Genomic DNA, 17,148 nt, shown 5'->3' with positions numbered 1-17,148 from the left:
GAGACACTGGATAGCATGGGGGAGACACTGGATAGCATGGGGGAGACACTGGATAGCATGGAGGAGAAACTGGGTAGCATGGGGGAGACACTGGATAGGATGGGGAGACACTGGATAACATGGGGGAGACACTGGATAGCATGGGGGAGACACTGGATAGCATGGGGGAGACACTAGATAGCATGGGGAGACACTGGATAGCACGGGGGAGACACTGGATAGCACGGGGGAGACACTGGATAGCATGGGGAAGACACTGCATAGCATGGGGAGACACTGGATAGCATGGGGAAGACACTGGATAGCATGGGGAGACACTGGATAGCATGGGGAAGACACTGGATAGCATGGGGAGACACTGCATAGCATGGGGAAGACACTGCATAGCATGGGGGAGACACTGGATAGCACGGGGGAGACACTGCATAGCATGGGGAGACACTGGATAGCATGGGGAGACACTGGATAGCATGAGGAGACACTGGATAGCACAGGGGAGACAGCAGATAGCTTGGGGAAGACACTGGATACCATGCAGGAGACATTGGATGTTCTAGATGTGGTGGAACCTGGAGGAATGGAGCCTAAAAATGAGGCAGACTAAAATCTCATGCAATAGCCAACTTTATTTGGAATATCAGACAATTTATACCCTAAGGGTTAAGAAGTCACCTGACTCCAGATCCGCCAGCCATAATGGTCTTCTTGCAGGCGGGTCACCTCAAACTACTGTACCAAACAAAGACAATGCATGCAGTAAACCTAGACCCCCTGTCCACATTCTCCACAATTATGTAGAGTACGGACTGACTCAGACATGAACTCTGGTGCCCCCTATTTGACCACTTCCTTTTGGTGGGGAGACCTGGTGACACTCAGAGGAAGAGTAAGCAGGCTACGAGGAAGAGACCTGAAAAGTGAAAGACCTTGTCCTCCTGTCACAGACCTAGGGGAAGGGAATAGGATGAAAGAGGGAGGGAAGGGGAAGGGGAAGATACAAGTGAGGGGATAACAAGTGAGATGTAGTCTGAATAAATTACTTAAATAAAAATTTTTTAAAGAGTCACCTGGGTAATGTGTACAATCACAAGGAAGAGCTGCACGTGACAAAAACATGTTTCTCCACAGAGGCGTGTAATAAAAAATGTCCAGTTGTGCCAAACAACCTCAAGTGTACTCACTCCTATCCGATACACCTGGCAGGGACATGAAAACACGGTCCAAGAACAATTCACAGGACTCCATTCTTGGCTGTGTCCTCACAATTGGATAGCATGGCAGAGACACTGGACGGCATGGTAATGGCATTTGATAGCATGAGGGAACACTGGATACCACGCAAATAAACAACATGAGGAGCCTTTCAGTCAAGACAGTGCACAAAGAAAAGCATGACCAGGTGACGGAGAAGACAGCCCTGCCTGTAGCCCACTTTCTGCTTCCAGATAAATTTTTCTTGAAATCTTTAGACTCTGACACATACATCACTTGGAAGTGTCTTCTTTTCCATAGCTATCTTCACTGATATGTCTGAGGACGTAGCCTGATATCAGAGTCTGCATTTAGGATGTACTTACTACATAGGGATATGATTAATTGCATACTGTGCTAATATAATTTTTATTACATTAATTTCTGTCTCTGTATGTGTGTATGTATACGTGTGGGTGTGCATGCTACAGAACATATGTGGAGGTCAGAGGCCAACTTGCAAGAGTCACTTCCCTCGCTCTATCATACGGGTCTTGGAGACTGAACTGAGGTTGTCATGCTAGGTGACAAGCACCTTTACCTGCTGAGCCACCTCCCCTGCCCTGAGATGGTTAGTTAGTTTTATACGGCTACATGGCTAAATGTGGTGCTAAGTTGGTTGTTCTGTAGTCTGAATATTACTCTAAAGGATTTATTAATGTTCACAGTCAGTTGACTTTTAGCAGAGCACAGGAGCCACCACGATGCAGCAGGCCTCATGCCATCAGCTATAAGCCTTATGAAAGAAAAAGAAAACCAAGATTTCCTTAAGAAAATAACTATCACCTAGAACTGCTGCTTGCATTTCAAGGCCATAGATTTTAGACTTTCTACTCTCTATGAGCTGGTTTCTTAAAGTTGTAAATGCATACCCATTCTAATGGTTCTGTGTCTCTGGAGAAGCCAGACTTAGAAACATGCAATAAAAACTCCTAAGGGTAAAAGCATGTGTGGCTTTATGACGTCTCTCAGAGAATCCTGCAGGTCTGTGACCCAGAAAGAAGTGTGTTCCCTCAATGCAGGTATCATTTGTTCTATGCTACAAATTTGACATCCTAGGAAAACAAAAATAACTTGGTAAGGTATACAAGGTGTACTGTTAAGCTACTACAAATCAATAACTTATAGCATATTGGGTTTCATTGGGACCGTGTCATTTCATCTTCCCCCACAAAGCCAGGGCATACGTCCTATTATCTTCAGTTGACACAGACACTTGAGTATCTTGCTCAGGCCAAACGAGTATGTAGAAACAGCCACGGTTAGTGAGTGTGCAAAGCCAAAATTTCAAACCAGTCACTGAATGCCACTCAAAAGCCTCTACATAAATAATACAAACACCACCACCACCCCGCCCCCCACCTGAAAAAATAGTAGTAATGCGACGTCCCAGGAGAATGTGAACATCAGGTCGATGATATAGTTTACTTTACATTGTGTTCTGTACAGTCCTCACAGTCGGACATCCAGCATATGCTCTAAGCTGTGATGATAATACACACACACACACACACACACACACACACACACACACACACACACACACACTCCAACTCAAGAGGATGCTGCCTGTTGAAGGGAAATGGCTTAGGACTTGCTGCAGTCATCACAGAGGCTTTCCCACCATTCAGCCTCCAACCCCATCTCCTTATCTGAATTTCCTTATGGACTGAAACAACAGAAAGAGGAGAAGCTCAGTGCCCTAATCTTTGTCCTGTTCCTTATTAGCACATTGTCCCCACCTAGGACAATGTCCGAGGCATTAATCCCTTACTTTGTCATAGGAGGGGGCTGCAAATATTAAGCCTAAGTCTTCAGCATCTCACAGAATCTAGACGCCTGAACTCAACTTTGGCACACCCATGAAACAGGTTAGCAATAAATGATCCCCGGTGCTTAAAGTAATTTTGAAATGACTCAGGGGAGATTGACATGGAAACAAACCCAAAGAATTTAGACCTCCAAGTCTAATATAAAAAATAGATTTCCATATGGAAAAACTCCTAAGAAACATTGCTGGTTTTTAAGTGAGAAAAAGCTAGAAAGCAATAGTGTTCATCACCCTGAAAGACAGAAAAGCAATGCAGCCTTCTGCAAGCTGTTACTTCAACAAGGCTGGAGCTGAGACCTGGGATCAGATTACAAGGCTATAGCATCCCCTGGTTGCCTTTCTCAGGAACTGTCCCCGCTGACCTCCAAGGTGGAGGGGGAAGAGGAGGTGACATGCACAGGAGTCTATGACACAAGGAAAGAGAAATTAAATCCGGACAGCTCAGTCCAGCATCCCCAACTGGGGCTCCATACCAGTCTGGAAAGGCACCTGTCTCCATGCAGGGAACCCAACTCAGGTGCTCTGCAAGAACAGTGTACTCTTACCTGAGCCATCTCTGTAGACCCATGCTTTCTTTTTCCTGGGAATGGTGCTACCCACATCCAGGGTAGGTATTCCCACCTCAAACAAACAAGCAAACAAACCTGTGAGACCCAGAGCTCCCTCCCTCCTTCCCCATCCTTCCCTCCCTCCTCCCTCCCTCCCCCCTCCCTCCTCTCCTCATCCCCTGACTCTAATATTATTATTGATTCTTTGAGAGTCTCACATCAGGCTGGGTGTGGTGGCGCACGCCTTTAATCCCAGCACTCGGGAGGCAGAGGCAGGCGGACCGCTGTGAGTTCGAGGCCAGCCTGGTCTACAAAGTGAGTCCAGGATGGCCAAGGCTACACAGAGAAACCCTGTCTCGAAAAACCAAAAAAAAAAAAAAAAAAAAAAAAAAAAAAAAAAGAATCTCACATCATGCACTTCAATCACACTCATTTCCTTGCACCATCTATATACTCACTGGATCAGGTCAAACTTTCTGTGGCCTCCCTCTTAAGCGGAACTGAGTTGTTCCCCTGCACCCACTCTGGAAGCCAGCGATTACAGAGTGCTAAACTTCAGCATCCTTGTCACACTTTTTAAAAGTTCTTTTCCACCTGATGATGGTGGTGCATGCCTTTCATCCCAGCACTTGGGAGGCAGAGGCAGGCAGATCTTTGTCTGGTCTACAAAGTGAGGCCAGGACAGCCAGGGCTACACAGAGAAATCTTGTCTCAGGGGAAAAAAAAAAGAATCCTTTTCCATGGCTTCCTGTTTAGGCTCCTACTTTTGGGGGATTGGGTGGTTGGGGTTGGGGGTGGGCATAGGTTTGTCTCTTAAATTAATATAAGCCCTGTCAAGTTGACATCATGATTAGCCATCACAAACAGCAAGCTTGTGGTCTTTTTCACATCTTCATTGTGATTTAAATAGTCCTTTTGTAAACTTCTTGTTCAGACATTTTCTTAATTTTCCTTTTAATTGTCTTTTCCTAGTTGATTTGGAAAATGTGTGTATATTTCCTGAATATTAATATTTTATCTGTTTTATATGTTATAAATCTTTTCCTTTCATATACCCTCCGTTTTGTTCTTTTAAAAAGTTTTTATTATTATGTGCGCACATGCTTGCATACATGTAGGACTTGTGCATAAATGTGTGTGTGCCATAGCATGCGTGTGGAGTGGAGAAGACAACTTCCAGAAGTTCCCTGTCTCCTTCTACTGTGGTTTGATGTGCGGTCTCGCTTGTTTCTGCCATGTCACAGAACATGCTCCAGGCCAGCTGGCCCTGGGCTTCTGGCTTAGCTTCCTGTCTCTACTTTCCTACCTCAAGGTAGGACTAGCAGACTACAGTTGCAAGCTACCTTTTACTGTGGGTCGTAGGGGTTAAGTTCAAGTCATCAGGCTTGCACAAAAAAAAAAAAAACAAACCTTGTACCAACTGAACCATCTTGATGGCCTTTGTCTTTTTCAAAACTATTTATTAAGGAGATTGTTTTTTATTTAACGATGTTTTATTTTCCTTGCTCTATATTTTAAATGTCTTTATTTTGCATTTTTCTGTATTCCTCTAATAATTTTGTTACACTTTTGCTTTTTTTTTTCTGGCATTTAATTATCCTTTAGATGTCTTTTTAGGAGCTGAAGAAATACTTCAGCAATTAAGAGCGTTGGATGGACATGCGTTCAGCTTCCACAAGGCGGCTCACAGTACCAACATGGTACTGCAAAGACATACATTCAGCCAAACACTCATACACAGAAAATAAAACTAAACATCTCAAAAAATTAAATAGATAAATAAAATCCTTTTGTATATACAGAAGAAACCGTAAGAAAACGCTGTGTGTGGAAGCAGGAAGAATGGAAATTTGAATCCTAGAAGGCAGGTGGGTGCTCAGATCCTAGTTCCTAGTTCCCCAGTGCAGGCTGCTAAGCCTGCCTGAGATTTCATCTGCCCAACCCAAACATCCCTCACTTCATCAACTCAAAGACACACATTTTAACCTTTCTGCAACCAGGGTGTCTTTTACAATCAACAGTGCATCATAATTTAATTCATAAAATACACACAGGGGCAGCTTGCAGGTCAGTAAGAAGGCGAGACTAAGCAGGATTAACACAGGCCTGGCAGGTCTTCATTTGGGTGAGTTATTCCCAAAGAACGCAACTGTTCTTGCTTTGCCTGACTCGCTGGTACCCTTTGCTTTTAGCTTCCTACACTCACTTGCTGAGGACTCCTCCAATATCCTCCTATCAAAAGCTCTCAGCTGACACTCCCTGTAGATTAAGCATATCTAGAGCTAGTATTTAAGGACTCCATTCAAAGTAACTCTTTCTCAATAACTTCAAAAAGTGTACCTCATCCCTGTGGTCCCCACACCTGCCAGATACCAAAAGCTATTACAATCCCTACCGATGATTACTTCACCACAGTTTCTGCTCTGGTCCCTCTCACCAACTGCCTGGTAAATTTGGAGCATCAAAGCTTCTGAAATGCTGGCATGGAGACAGAGAGCTGTGAACCTTAGTGATTTTTGACAGATGGGGATGCCTCAGGAGACTTAGGAAAAGGAAAACAGGAATAGAAGCAAGGCAGTCGAAAAGGACCAGAGGCCATCAGCTGGTGCCATGTGTATGGGGTAGGCACCAAGGATTCTGCACAGTGGCCCACTAACTACTTGCAACCAGTTATAAAGGAAAGTAGTTGTAGCAATTCCCAGTACAACGGAAAGACTGTGCTGCAGGAGGGAAGTGATGCTGAAACTGCACCACTGAGATGCTCACTCACTGGCTGCTGTCTAACAATCCTGGCTTTGGTTTCAGAATAAAATATGAGCTACACAGTGGTATCTATCAAAGTCAAGTCCATGGGCCTGGTAGAACAACAACTCATGGAAGGCCCACTAGATCACACAAAACAGATGGGTAGAGCATAGAGATGTGTCTATGGCATCTTCTCTTGTGTCACAGACCATCGGCAAAATGTATAAACACACACCAATGTTCATACTTCTTTCAGAGATCACCAGCTCTGTTCCATTGCTCTGACCAGGCAGAGACCCCCATGTCCAAGCACAGTCATAGCAAGAATCATTCCAGGCCATGGGCTATGCCTCCCATTGTCAGCAGATCACAGCAGTTCTCAGTGGACTATCTCCCATGCTCATCATAAAACCTGTCTTCAAAAATAAAAAATAAAAATAAAAAATAAACCTGTCTTTATTTCACCCATAAGAATATTTATCAACATCAAAAACAAAACAAAACAAAGGAGGTCTTCTGCAAGGATTAAAGTTCTTTCTATTTATTCTACACATTGAAAATAAATTTGCAAATCATACTAGGGGTAGTAACTTCAGAGACACAGAAAAAAGCTCTGCATTCTATGCTATACCTTTATCCCCCAGGCTATAGAATATTTGAGGTTGGCAAAGTAAAGATGCCCTCCTCCCACACTACCATACCAGGAAAAGAAGAAAATAGGTATGACCTGCCTCTTATGATATGTGCCTACATGGTGGTTGAGGATTTTTACATGAAGACTCTTTTTTTAATCCCCCTTAATTATCATTAGAAAAGCTTTGCTACTCCCATTATAAGATGAATTTCCAAGGTTATACCATTAGGTGGTAAAAATCCAAGGGACATGGTTCCATCCCCCAAGCTATACACATTTTTAAAAAATAGAATCAACATAATCCAGGAACAGAGGAACCGAGACAGTGCTACTTCTTGCCCTCGAACACCTTAAGAATTGAACTCCAGCACCAAGGACGTGGAAGGGAACAAGACTCTGAACTTGAAGCCTAAGGTCTGGTGACACCAAGAGGGACAAAGAGAAAGATGACACCGCACAGATCCTAGGAATGCTGGAGTGACTGGATGAACTCTTGCAGGAGCAGAGTTAGGTATGACACTATCCCAGAGTCTCAATGTGACAACACGACTTCCCATTGAATAACAAATGGTCAACCGTAACAACTGACTCCACTGAGTCATTGAACATAAACACTCAACATGACAGCAGATGAGCAGGCTTTCAAGATGGGGGTCTCCATTTGCTACAACTGGGTCAGGAGACGGCTACACAGGAGAAAATGAAAACAGAAATGTCTCCTCGTGAGAGAAACAATGTGTGCCCATCCCAGAACCCCAACATCCTCATCCTCTCCTTTCCCCCTATAATAGAGGTATAACCTGTCATTTCAGCTTTAATCCCAACTGTGTGTCCAAAAGTTGTGAAAGCCACAAAGTTTTGTGAACTAGAATGATCCATGGCCCCTGGGTTTACTCACAGCCTCACCAGATATAACTAGAGAGAAGCCAGGTCACATTTTGCTCTGACCTGCCTGCAAGTGCCATTAGAGTATGACCTGAGCTTGCAGATGGTGAGCTCAGGCCTATAGAATCTGGGAAATGTTCCAATTAAAGGAAGAAGCTCATTGGAGACAATGGCCAGGAAGGGCACAATACCGCGTTAGGCTGAGCATACCTGAGCAGTGTTGGCCAGAGAGATCCCAAGGGGCCAACATACCGCTCAACAGGGGCACAGCAGATGTGTCCTTCAGAACAAATTAGGAGAAGGGAAACTGGGAAGATGGGTGAGTATGCAGGAAAGGAAAAAGCCCAATGGACAAATGTTCCTACCTTGAGCCACCACACAGACGCCTTGCACGATACCTGGCTCCTGGCACTTGTGTCAACTATGATCCTTCTATTTAAAGTTCAAAGGCTAAAATTCCATGCACTGCATCAAGGTCAGCCCTTGGTACAAGTGAATGAATGGGTAAGTGACTAGATGAGAGAACAGGTAACAGAGTATTTGTTTAATTAGAGTTCTAAGACTAGAAGAAATTGTATAGGAAAATCTTGGTGATGAAACTCTAGGTCAAAGTCATGGGCTGTATATTTGACTCCATTTCTCAGTGGTTGGGTGGCCTTGGCTGTACTGCATCTGCTCTGTGAGGCTCAGCACTCTCACATCAATTAGGGTCAGAGGTCCTTGCCTTTCACACACACACCCCCAAGACATGGGGAACACTCAGGTATGTGCCTAAACAAAGCTCGCACGCAGGGTGTAGAGCCTACATCATGAGTCCAGGACAAGGGTCAGGCATTCTGTACCTCAACCCTCCAACAGAAAGCTTTTTGGCTCCTGGGGTATTGCCAGTCCCTCCTCTACAACTTTCCAGAGTCAGACCTAAGTGGGTCCCAGGGGTAGCACTGAAGTGCGGGGCTAAAATCTGAATGGGATCTTGGCCTAGGATGCACACATTTCTCAACAGGTTCCTTCTCTTTTCTGTTCTTTATAAATCACAAATGTAATCACTCAGAAAAGAATCTTCTGCACCAAAAAATCCAAATGAGTTTAATGTATAATTTATATATGAAAATGCAGATGTCAGTGTGTGATGAATCTCCATATAAATATTTTTGCAGTTAAATTTTTAGGCATCTGTCTTTTCCCCAAAGGAGTTGCCAGACAGATGTGAAGCCTTAGGACTCAGGCTGAGTGGGGCTGGAAAGCTGTGGCTTGTGGACTTCCCAGCTGGGGATCAGTTGTCAGAGAATAGATGCTCGACTTCGCAGCAGCCACCTAAAGTCATATCAGAGGTCTGTCAGGGGTGGGGGGTATATGTGTAGGAGAGGTGTTCCAGCTATTTCTTGTTCAAAACAGGCATTCAACATTGTCCCAGATGTAGTCTCAAGGAAAGAAAATACAATGAAGTATATAGCTCCAAGTTCCAGCAGTTTTGAATTTACTGGGAGAGTCAGACAAATGAAAGATGAATCACAATGCCAGGGCGGCAAAAGCTATAGCCGGGGTTGGTCCTTTGTACCAATAAGCTACAGAGGAGCAAGTCCTCCTACACTAGTGTCATCCTCCAAGAGTCCAGGGACAGGGCAGATAGATACAGCAAGAGAGCATTGCCAATAGTAAGAAAAAGACACTAGGTTCAATCACACACTGTGTCAGATCAGCAGGACCTGGCTGGGAGCTACAGAGCACCAGAGCTGGAGTGCCCTGGGTGAGAAGGGTACTCAATATGTGAAGCACAGGTGGGTCTGGACTCAGGCCATCCAGCAGGTCCACAAAGGGGCCCTGGGTCTCTGTGGACAGGTGCCGAGTCTCCATGCAGACCTGCCTGTGAGCTGTATCTGTGGTCTACACCTCCAACTCTGTGCCTCAGACTAAACTGAAAGCTGCAGAGCACCAGTGTCTGGGTCTGCCAGCCTAGAGGAGACCCCAGAGTATAGAGAGCAAGGGTGGATCTGACCTTGGATAACCAGGCCAATCTATGGAAGGATCCAGGGCCCAGGCAGTCTTGGGCATAGTCTCCAAAGCCCAACCAAAAGCAGGCCAGGATGCTGCACCAGCACTGTCTCAGACTGGACTGTGGGCTGCAGAGTACCAGCTTCTGGGTCTGATAGCCCCTTGGTGGGGAGCCCCCGGTGGCACACAGAGGAAGGGGAAGCAGGCTACCTGGATGAGACCTGATAGGCTGTGGTCATATGGTGGGGGAGGAGGTCCCCTTCTGTCAGAGGTCTAGGGGAGGGGAATAGGATGAAGAGGGAGGGAGGGAGGGTGGGAATGGGAAGATACAAGTGAGTGGATAGCAATCGGGGTGTAATCTGGATAAATTATCATTTATAAAAAGAAAGAAAGAAAAAACAGAAGTACCACAGGCTCTGGGCTAACATTACTGAGCAAGGACTCCAAGGATGCTGTCTACATCCTGCCCAGGAGATACCTGCACACCCATGCTGATTGTGGCACTACTCACAATAGCAGGACAATTAAGTATTGAAAATGCCTAAAGGAATTATAGTAATGCTTGCTAATTAAAAATGAACATTTAAAGAAAAGAAGCAAAATACTAAGCAGTCAAATTAACTAATAACTGGCTAAATGCATTCTTAGGATAAAGTACTGAATTCAATTTTTCCTTAGCATTCTATAGCTGAAGACAATAAAATTATATTATTTTGGATTTCATTGAAAACTGCCAAGCCAAATAAATGTGAGACAAATGGAAGTGTCATGTCTGAGTTGAGACAAATTGTGATCTCATAATGAACAGACATGGATCCGCAGCCAGAAGACACCCTGAGAGCCACAGTCCCTCAGAAACAACTCAGGTTCCACAGAAACGCCCACTTCGTCAAAAACTATGAACGTCATGGACTCCAGCAGACATCTTCCAGGAAACAGAGACATTCTTGGGCTCAGGGAGAAGGAACAAAACATGGATGGGGGTCTATCTCTGCATCTGGAAAGAGAAAGCAGGGGAATTCAGAAGCCAGGAGAGTCTGCTATGCTGGAGGCTGGGGAGGGGCTGTGGCAGCCTCCCTCCTGCTAGGAACCCTTTGTAATGCGGAGGCCACTGCTGTGTGATGTGGCCTGCGCCCCCTAGACAAGACTCAACACTGCACTCCCAGGACTCAGTGGCCTGAGAGCGGCACTGTGGTGCAGATGATGGAGAGTTCTCTCCTTCCCCTGAAGGGCATTAGCGACTCATAGTTGAGCGTCAACTCCATATTCATAGCAACGGACACGATCTTAGGCATTATGTGCGGGGTGGGACTCTTCTCCCTACTAATCCCACTCCTAAAGAAGTACCCAGTGTCACCACTACCTGGGAGTAAAAGGAGCACCCCAAAGGTGGTGAAGAGGGGGCAGAACGAGACCAGGAAGAGAGCTGCTACTGTAAAAGGTTGTACACATGGCAGAAAGAGATTGGAGGATACCCAGAGTGCATCACGACCAGAGGACATCTCCACTGAGCATCCTTTACTGGACTCCACACCACACCTCTTTTGGAACTCTAAGGAGAAACTGGATCAGCTTCCCGTCTCTCATCTGTTGTCTTTCATTAAAGTCTTACAGGATATTATACAGCAGAAATTTAGCTGACTTTTCTGGGGCAAGTCTTCTGTGCTCTCTGAGTCAGTGGGGGCTACTGCCTGGCTTTCCAGGACACCTTCCTCTGCAGGACCTAAGACTGTGAGGTCCAGTGACACACATGACCCTCCCTCAGCTCTTCCTTTGGCTCAAGGAACTCTACTGCTTTCCCAGGCCCAACCATTGCCCTATCAACCTATGGCACCATACGTGGTAGGTGTAACAGAGGTCCAGGAACTAGACAACCTCCCAAGATCTACACCAAACCAAACACCTTTTTCATCCATAAGTAGGACCCGTAGAATAGCATATCCTACCACTGATACAAGGATACGTGCATCCCTCCTGACTGAAAATCAGCCCTCGCAGCAGGGACTGAACTGGAAAGAAACTATAGATTCTAATATCCAAAGCCGGCAAGCACCCATAAGCCAGCCCATTGACAACTTTCCCAGGAGCCCCCTGCCCACTGAAGGTATCAGGTCAGCCTCCGTCCTTCCTGGGCAGTGTCAGGTCCTCCAGCAGCAGGAAGAGCCCCAGGATGAAGACAAAGTAAGAAAGATGGGAGAATGAGGAACAGATTCCTCCCATCCAATGAAATAGAGAAGCTTCAGGGACTGTTCCCAGCACACAGTCCTCATTAGTCCAAGAACAGTCCTGACCTCCCCCAACCTGCCCAACGCTCCAATCTTGATTCCAAAAGCTGCAAGTTGAGCCGCATGATGTGGTCTGTGTCCTCAGGGACTGCCTAAAAGAAGGGCCCAGCAAAATGGAGTGCGCATGACCTCATCAACCCCTTGGTGTTGGAACCAAAGGCATGCCTTCTGTTTCAAGCAACACTCCTGCAAAGGACTTGGAACCCAGAAACTCTGCAATGAGGATAGGTCAGCTGCCCTTATGTGAACACCACCCAACACCCTTCCTTCCTTGACCCGAAGACTCAGAGGAAGCTGGAATCGAACATCCAGCAGCTTCCTGGAAATGCAAATGGAGACCATGTTTGCAGACTCTTGAGTCAAGGGAGCTCATCTCACCAGGGCTTCTAGCCTCACTCCTTCCCTAGCCCATGGTTCCCCCCTCACCCACCTGTGCTTCCAAGTCTGAATACTACTCCAAATGTGTATGGTGTTGGAGAATTTACATCACCGAGATCCAGGAGAGACAAGGGTAGAAACTGTATCAGCGGCCAGGCTGCAGAACCCTCCATCTGCATGTGCATATTCAGAGGTTCAGCTTCTCCACCTGCTGCCAGCCATGAGTCCTCAAAGGCCCATCCAGCTGTATGGCAGAGATACCTTTGTGCTAAGACTTATGCGTTCTGCTTCCAGGCAAAGTCCCATAAGAGCAGGACTATCCGAGGGACCGAAAGAGGCAGCCTTCAACCAACTACTAGGCCAAGAATGGCCAAGTATGCTCCATGGAAGAAGTCTAAGAATGTGACCTCAGGGCAGCCCTGCTGGAGAGAGACAGTGGTGGACCATCAAAAAAGGGACCCACCTTCAATAGCCAAGCAATCTAGCAGATCAGAGGTGGAAGAAAAGACTCCTCCTCTGTGGAAAGTGAGTCTGGTCCAGGGAGATTCCCAATGGCCACGCCATCAATTATCAATCTCAGAGGCTTTGAAGATGTAGAGGTCAACAGAAGCCCAGGTCATTTCCAAACACCTAGTCCTCAGCACTCAAGAGGCCCAGATCTAAAACCAGGGGTGCTTACTGAGGGTGATATCAAAGCAAACAAGCAGCCACCGTCATGCCCTGCTGGGCACCTTCCAGATGGTCAAAGTCCTGTGCACCCTGCCCACGGTCAGCTTGCCTTCACAGGACTCACTACCCAGCTGCCAGAATACATCCAACAATCCCAAACCTTTCCAGGGCCTAGGTGATGTGTTCATGAGGAAAGACCACAGCAAAGAGACTGGGGAATTTAGGGTCCCCAAGGACAAGATCCTACAAAAGACCCCCAAGGTATTTCATCCAGATAAAGAGAGGAGAGAATTTATGAGATCCAGAGCCAAAAGCCAGGCAGAAAGGCTTGGAGGAGTGCAGTCTTCCCAAGCCTATGGCCTCAATATCTCCACCCACATCAAGGATTTAGCCAAAACTGAGAGTCAGTCCTCCCTTAATACACTAGGAAAGGGACAGGTCCTGATAGAAATCTGTCTGAAGGAAATCACAAGGAATACTCTACAACATCTAAGCCTCAGCACAAAAGACAAAGGGGAGTCTCTGAAGAATGAAAGCGTTCAACCATCTACTGTGCAGACACAGGAGAAAAGCTCTTCTGCACCATGGCACCTGAAGTACAGTCATTCATTAATGTTGTGGTACAGACCCTGGTGAACCTGCTGGACCTTAATGTAGAAGACCCAGCAAAGGTATGATGGTGTAACATAGAAGCATCTTCTCCCTCTTCTGGGGGTCTCTATGACCCAAAGAGTAGCAGACCAGAGAGAAGAATGAGCTGTGACCCCACCAACACCCAAGGGTACAACCATCCTTTCTTGTACAGTGGAATCAGAGACAAACATCAGTCGGATTCTGGTACCCAGACAGCCTGTGATCAACATCAGAACAAAGTGAAGAGAGGAACAGTCTCTGACCATCCATGCTGTCCCATGCAAAACAAGTAGAGGATCATGGGAAAGGGGCAGCAACCAGGCATTGCCACTGAACAGCCTGTGGCCCAGGTCATAATAGAGTGAAGTATTAAATGGACTGTGGTCCCCATGCCATAACCAAGAGAAACAATCCTCCATTTATGTGAAGAGAGACAGCAGTCAGGTGTTGCTGCCCAGAGAGACAGTGACCCCAGATAGACCTTACCAACACAGGCCAAGGAGCCAATGTCACCTTGGCCTTTGTCTACCAGGAAGTTTTCCCAAAAAATTGTCCCACCTGCCCAGCCATTGTTACCCCCATGATTTCCTGGTAATAAATGTTGACCTTTTTCCTGCAAAAAATAAAAACATACACAAAGACCAGGGTGAGAGTGGACATGATAAGCTGGCATCACCATGCCTGTGGCAGGTCTTGGGGCAGAACAACAGAGAGGCTGGCTCGGAAGAACAGGACCTGGCTTGGATTGAACACTTTGAACACATCAAGGCTACACTTTACTTGATGAATAGATAGAGGCCAAGTCAGGGTCACTGGAGCAAAGAAGAAAGAAACTAGATTTGTGTTGCAAAGTATAGAGCCCTGGCAATCAATGTGCTTTAGTAAGAATATTCCTTGTATTCTCTTTTTTTTTTTTTTTTTTTTTTTTTTTTTGGTTTCTCGAGACAGGGTTTCTCTGTGTAGCAGCTCTGGCTGTCCTGGAACTCACTCTGTAGTCCAGGCTGGCCTCGAACTCACAGAGATCTGCCTGCTTCTGCCTCCATTCTTTGTATCTTAACACACTGGTTTTGCTGCACCTCTCAGCCAGAGTCAGTAATACCCACTGAGGCCACTTAAGACTTAAGATGGCTGTCCTACCTTGTATTCTGCCTATTTGTTTAATCTGCCTTTAAGAAGACAATATAACAACCATCCTTAACAGCCTTGGATTTCCTACGTAATGAACTCTTACAATTTAAGCTAATGGGTAGCTGTAATCTTAATCCATCTGGCATTAGTGAACTGCACAGAGTCTGAGACTTTGAGTAGATGGATCATAGGGCACACCACTGACTGAAGTATCAGCATAGGGATACTGTTGACTCAAGTACCAGGAGCCAAGCGTCACGCCAGGCACCTCCCATGCCCCTGGCTCAAGAGCAATGCATGTGTTCTAGTACATGTGTTATAATCATCAGTGGCTGAAAAGAGCAAATATAGGTTGAAAGCAATATTATAAAATGAATATTCACCATAAATGTTGAATACAACATATGAATACTGCTTGATGAACAGTGATGCTTATAGTACTCTTTGTTATCTGGGTCAGTGACTTAATGTCTCATAAAATTCTCTTAAAGATTTCTGTGAAGCTCACATCATTCCTTCCCCCATGTGATGTGTTTTGTACTGTTCAATAAAAGAGAGAGAGAAACCCTTTGTTAGGGACAGATACACACACCCGGATAAGGACCGAGTCACAAGCCAGTCTTCAGGCAGGCACATAAGCAGAGTCATACAACAGACAAGAGGGTGACAGAAGACATAGGGAGATTGAAGATTCAAATCTGGGCTCCCCTCTTGATCAATGACATCAAGGGGGAAGTGCTTTATTGATCTCTGTGCTTAATGCATGCAACACCAGCACATTATGGGTGACTCTGAATTTACTCTATGGTAATGTATTCAAGAGGCCATAAAGCGACTCCACCATACACAAAAGCTGCTCCCCATAGCAGGACCTCGACTTGTGCAAGGTGCATTAGCCTGCCTGACACTGACTCAAGGTCCCAAGCAGGTCAGTTAGCACCAGTCTATGCCTTTGACTAACAAATAACTTCGAATATTAATCACCTGAAAGACGGCTCGGGCCCTTGCTTCTTGCCTGAAGTTGTTATTGACATTTGAAAATGATGACTCATGGGCTGGAGAGATGGCTCAGGGGTTAAGAGCACTGACTGCTCTTCCAAAGGTCCTGAGTTCAATTCCCAGCAACCACATGGTGGCTCACAACCATCTATAATGAGATCGGGTGCCCTCTTCTAGCGTGCAGGAACACATGCAAACATAATACTGTATAAATAATAAATAAATAATAATAAAATAAATAAATAAATAAACAAAAGTAATTTTTAAAAATGATGACTCATTGTACAAGGAAATTTCCTGGCATCGTGATGCACAGAACAGGCCTGAGCTGAGAACTGGAGTCTGCACGCCAGAGAGGAAGGACCTACAAAACCTCAATGCACTCTGACTAGAACTGGTTCAAAGAGGAAGAATGCGCGCTTGGCTTGGGCATATAGCTTAGTGGCAGAGTGCCTACCTAACCCGCACAAGGCCTTAGAGTCAATTCCCAGAATCAGAAAAAGAGAAAGAAAAGACTATGTACTTTATTACCCACCATGCAATTGTCAACCATCAGAGCACAGTTTCAATGGTGCCTTCTCAGAACTGGGGGCCTTATACAACAAGACAAAGCAAGTACCCATTTCCCCAGCCCATCTGAGTCCTGCCTAGTCCCTGCCACAGCCTTCATCTCTAATCCTGGCTCGAAACTCAAGCTAATGGGACCAGAGCCCCCAGCACAAGGGTTCCAAATCCTCCATCTTTATCACACTAGTTCCCATATGAAAGGAGAGCCCAGCCTTGACTCATGAATTTCTTCACCTCCCGGAAGATCAGTGTCTCCAAGCCACATACCTCGTTTGACCTTCAAGGGCCTGAGGCCCTCCGCCTGAGCCAGGGCGTCCCACGCCTCCCGCTCCCTCCAACGCCGAAGCTGTTCCTCTCTCATCTTGTAGAAGAGGATTTGCTTTTGGACATCACTGAGCTCAGCCAGCAGCTCCGGGTCGATGTACATGTCGTGCAGGATCTGCTGCAGCATGGTGCTGCGGAGAACGCACAACCAGAGAGCAGCCAGTCACAACTGCAGGGCCAGGCAGATTCCCCAGCCCAGGCCAGGGGCCAATCTTCTAACCCTAGCTCCTCACTTCGGGGCCACTCCAGATGTCCTTTTTCTTGGCGAGCATCTTTGTT

The 17,148-nt window shown here is 46.0% G+C and overlaps 1 protein-coding gene across 1 annotated transcript in view; it reads right to left on the bottom strand.

Moving 5' to 3' along the window:
- Positions 1 to 16,996, bottom strand: part of SH2D4B (SH2 domain containing 4B) — a gene marked incomplete at its 5' end in the record, with an annotated part of 79,452 nt that extends 62,456 nt beyond the window's left edge. Inside the window, one exon of the mRNA XM_084794449.1 lies at positions 16,813 to 16,996. Coding sequence (XP_084650575.1) covers positions 16,813 to 16,996 — 184 coding nt within the window. The remainder of the gene's footprint in view (positions 1 to 16,812) is intronic.
- Between the last annotated feature and the right edge of the window lie 152 nt (positions 16,997 to 17,148).

This window comes from Acomys minous, assembly GCF_964271855.1.
Source record: "Acomys minous genome assembly, chromosome: 9".
In the NCBI taxonomy this organism is placed as follows: domain Eukaryota; kingdom Metazoa; phylum Chordata; class Mammalia; order Rodentia; family Muridae; genus Acomys; species Acomys minous.
The sequence above is the reverse complement of the archived record's forward strand: the minus strand, read 5'-3'. Positions and strand labels throughout refer to the sequence as shown.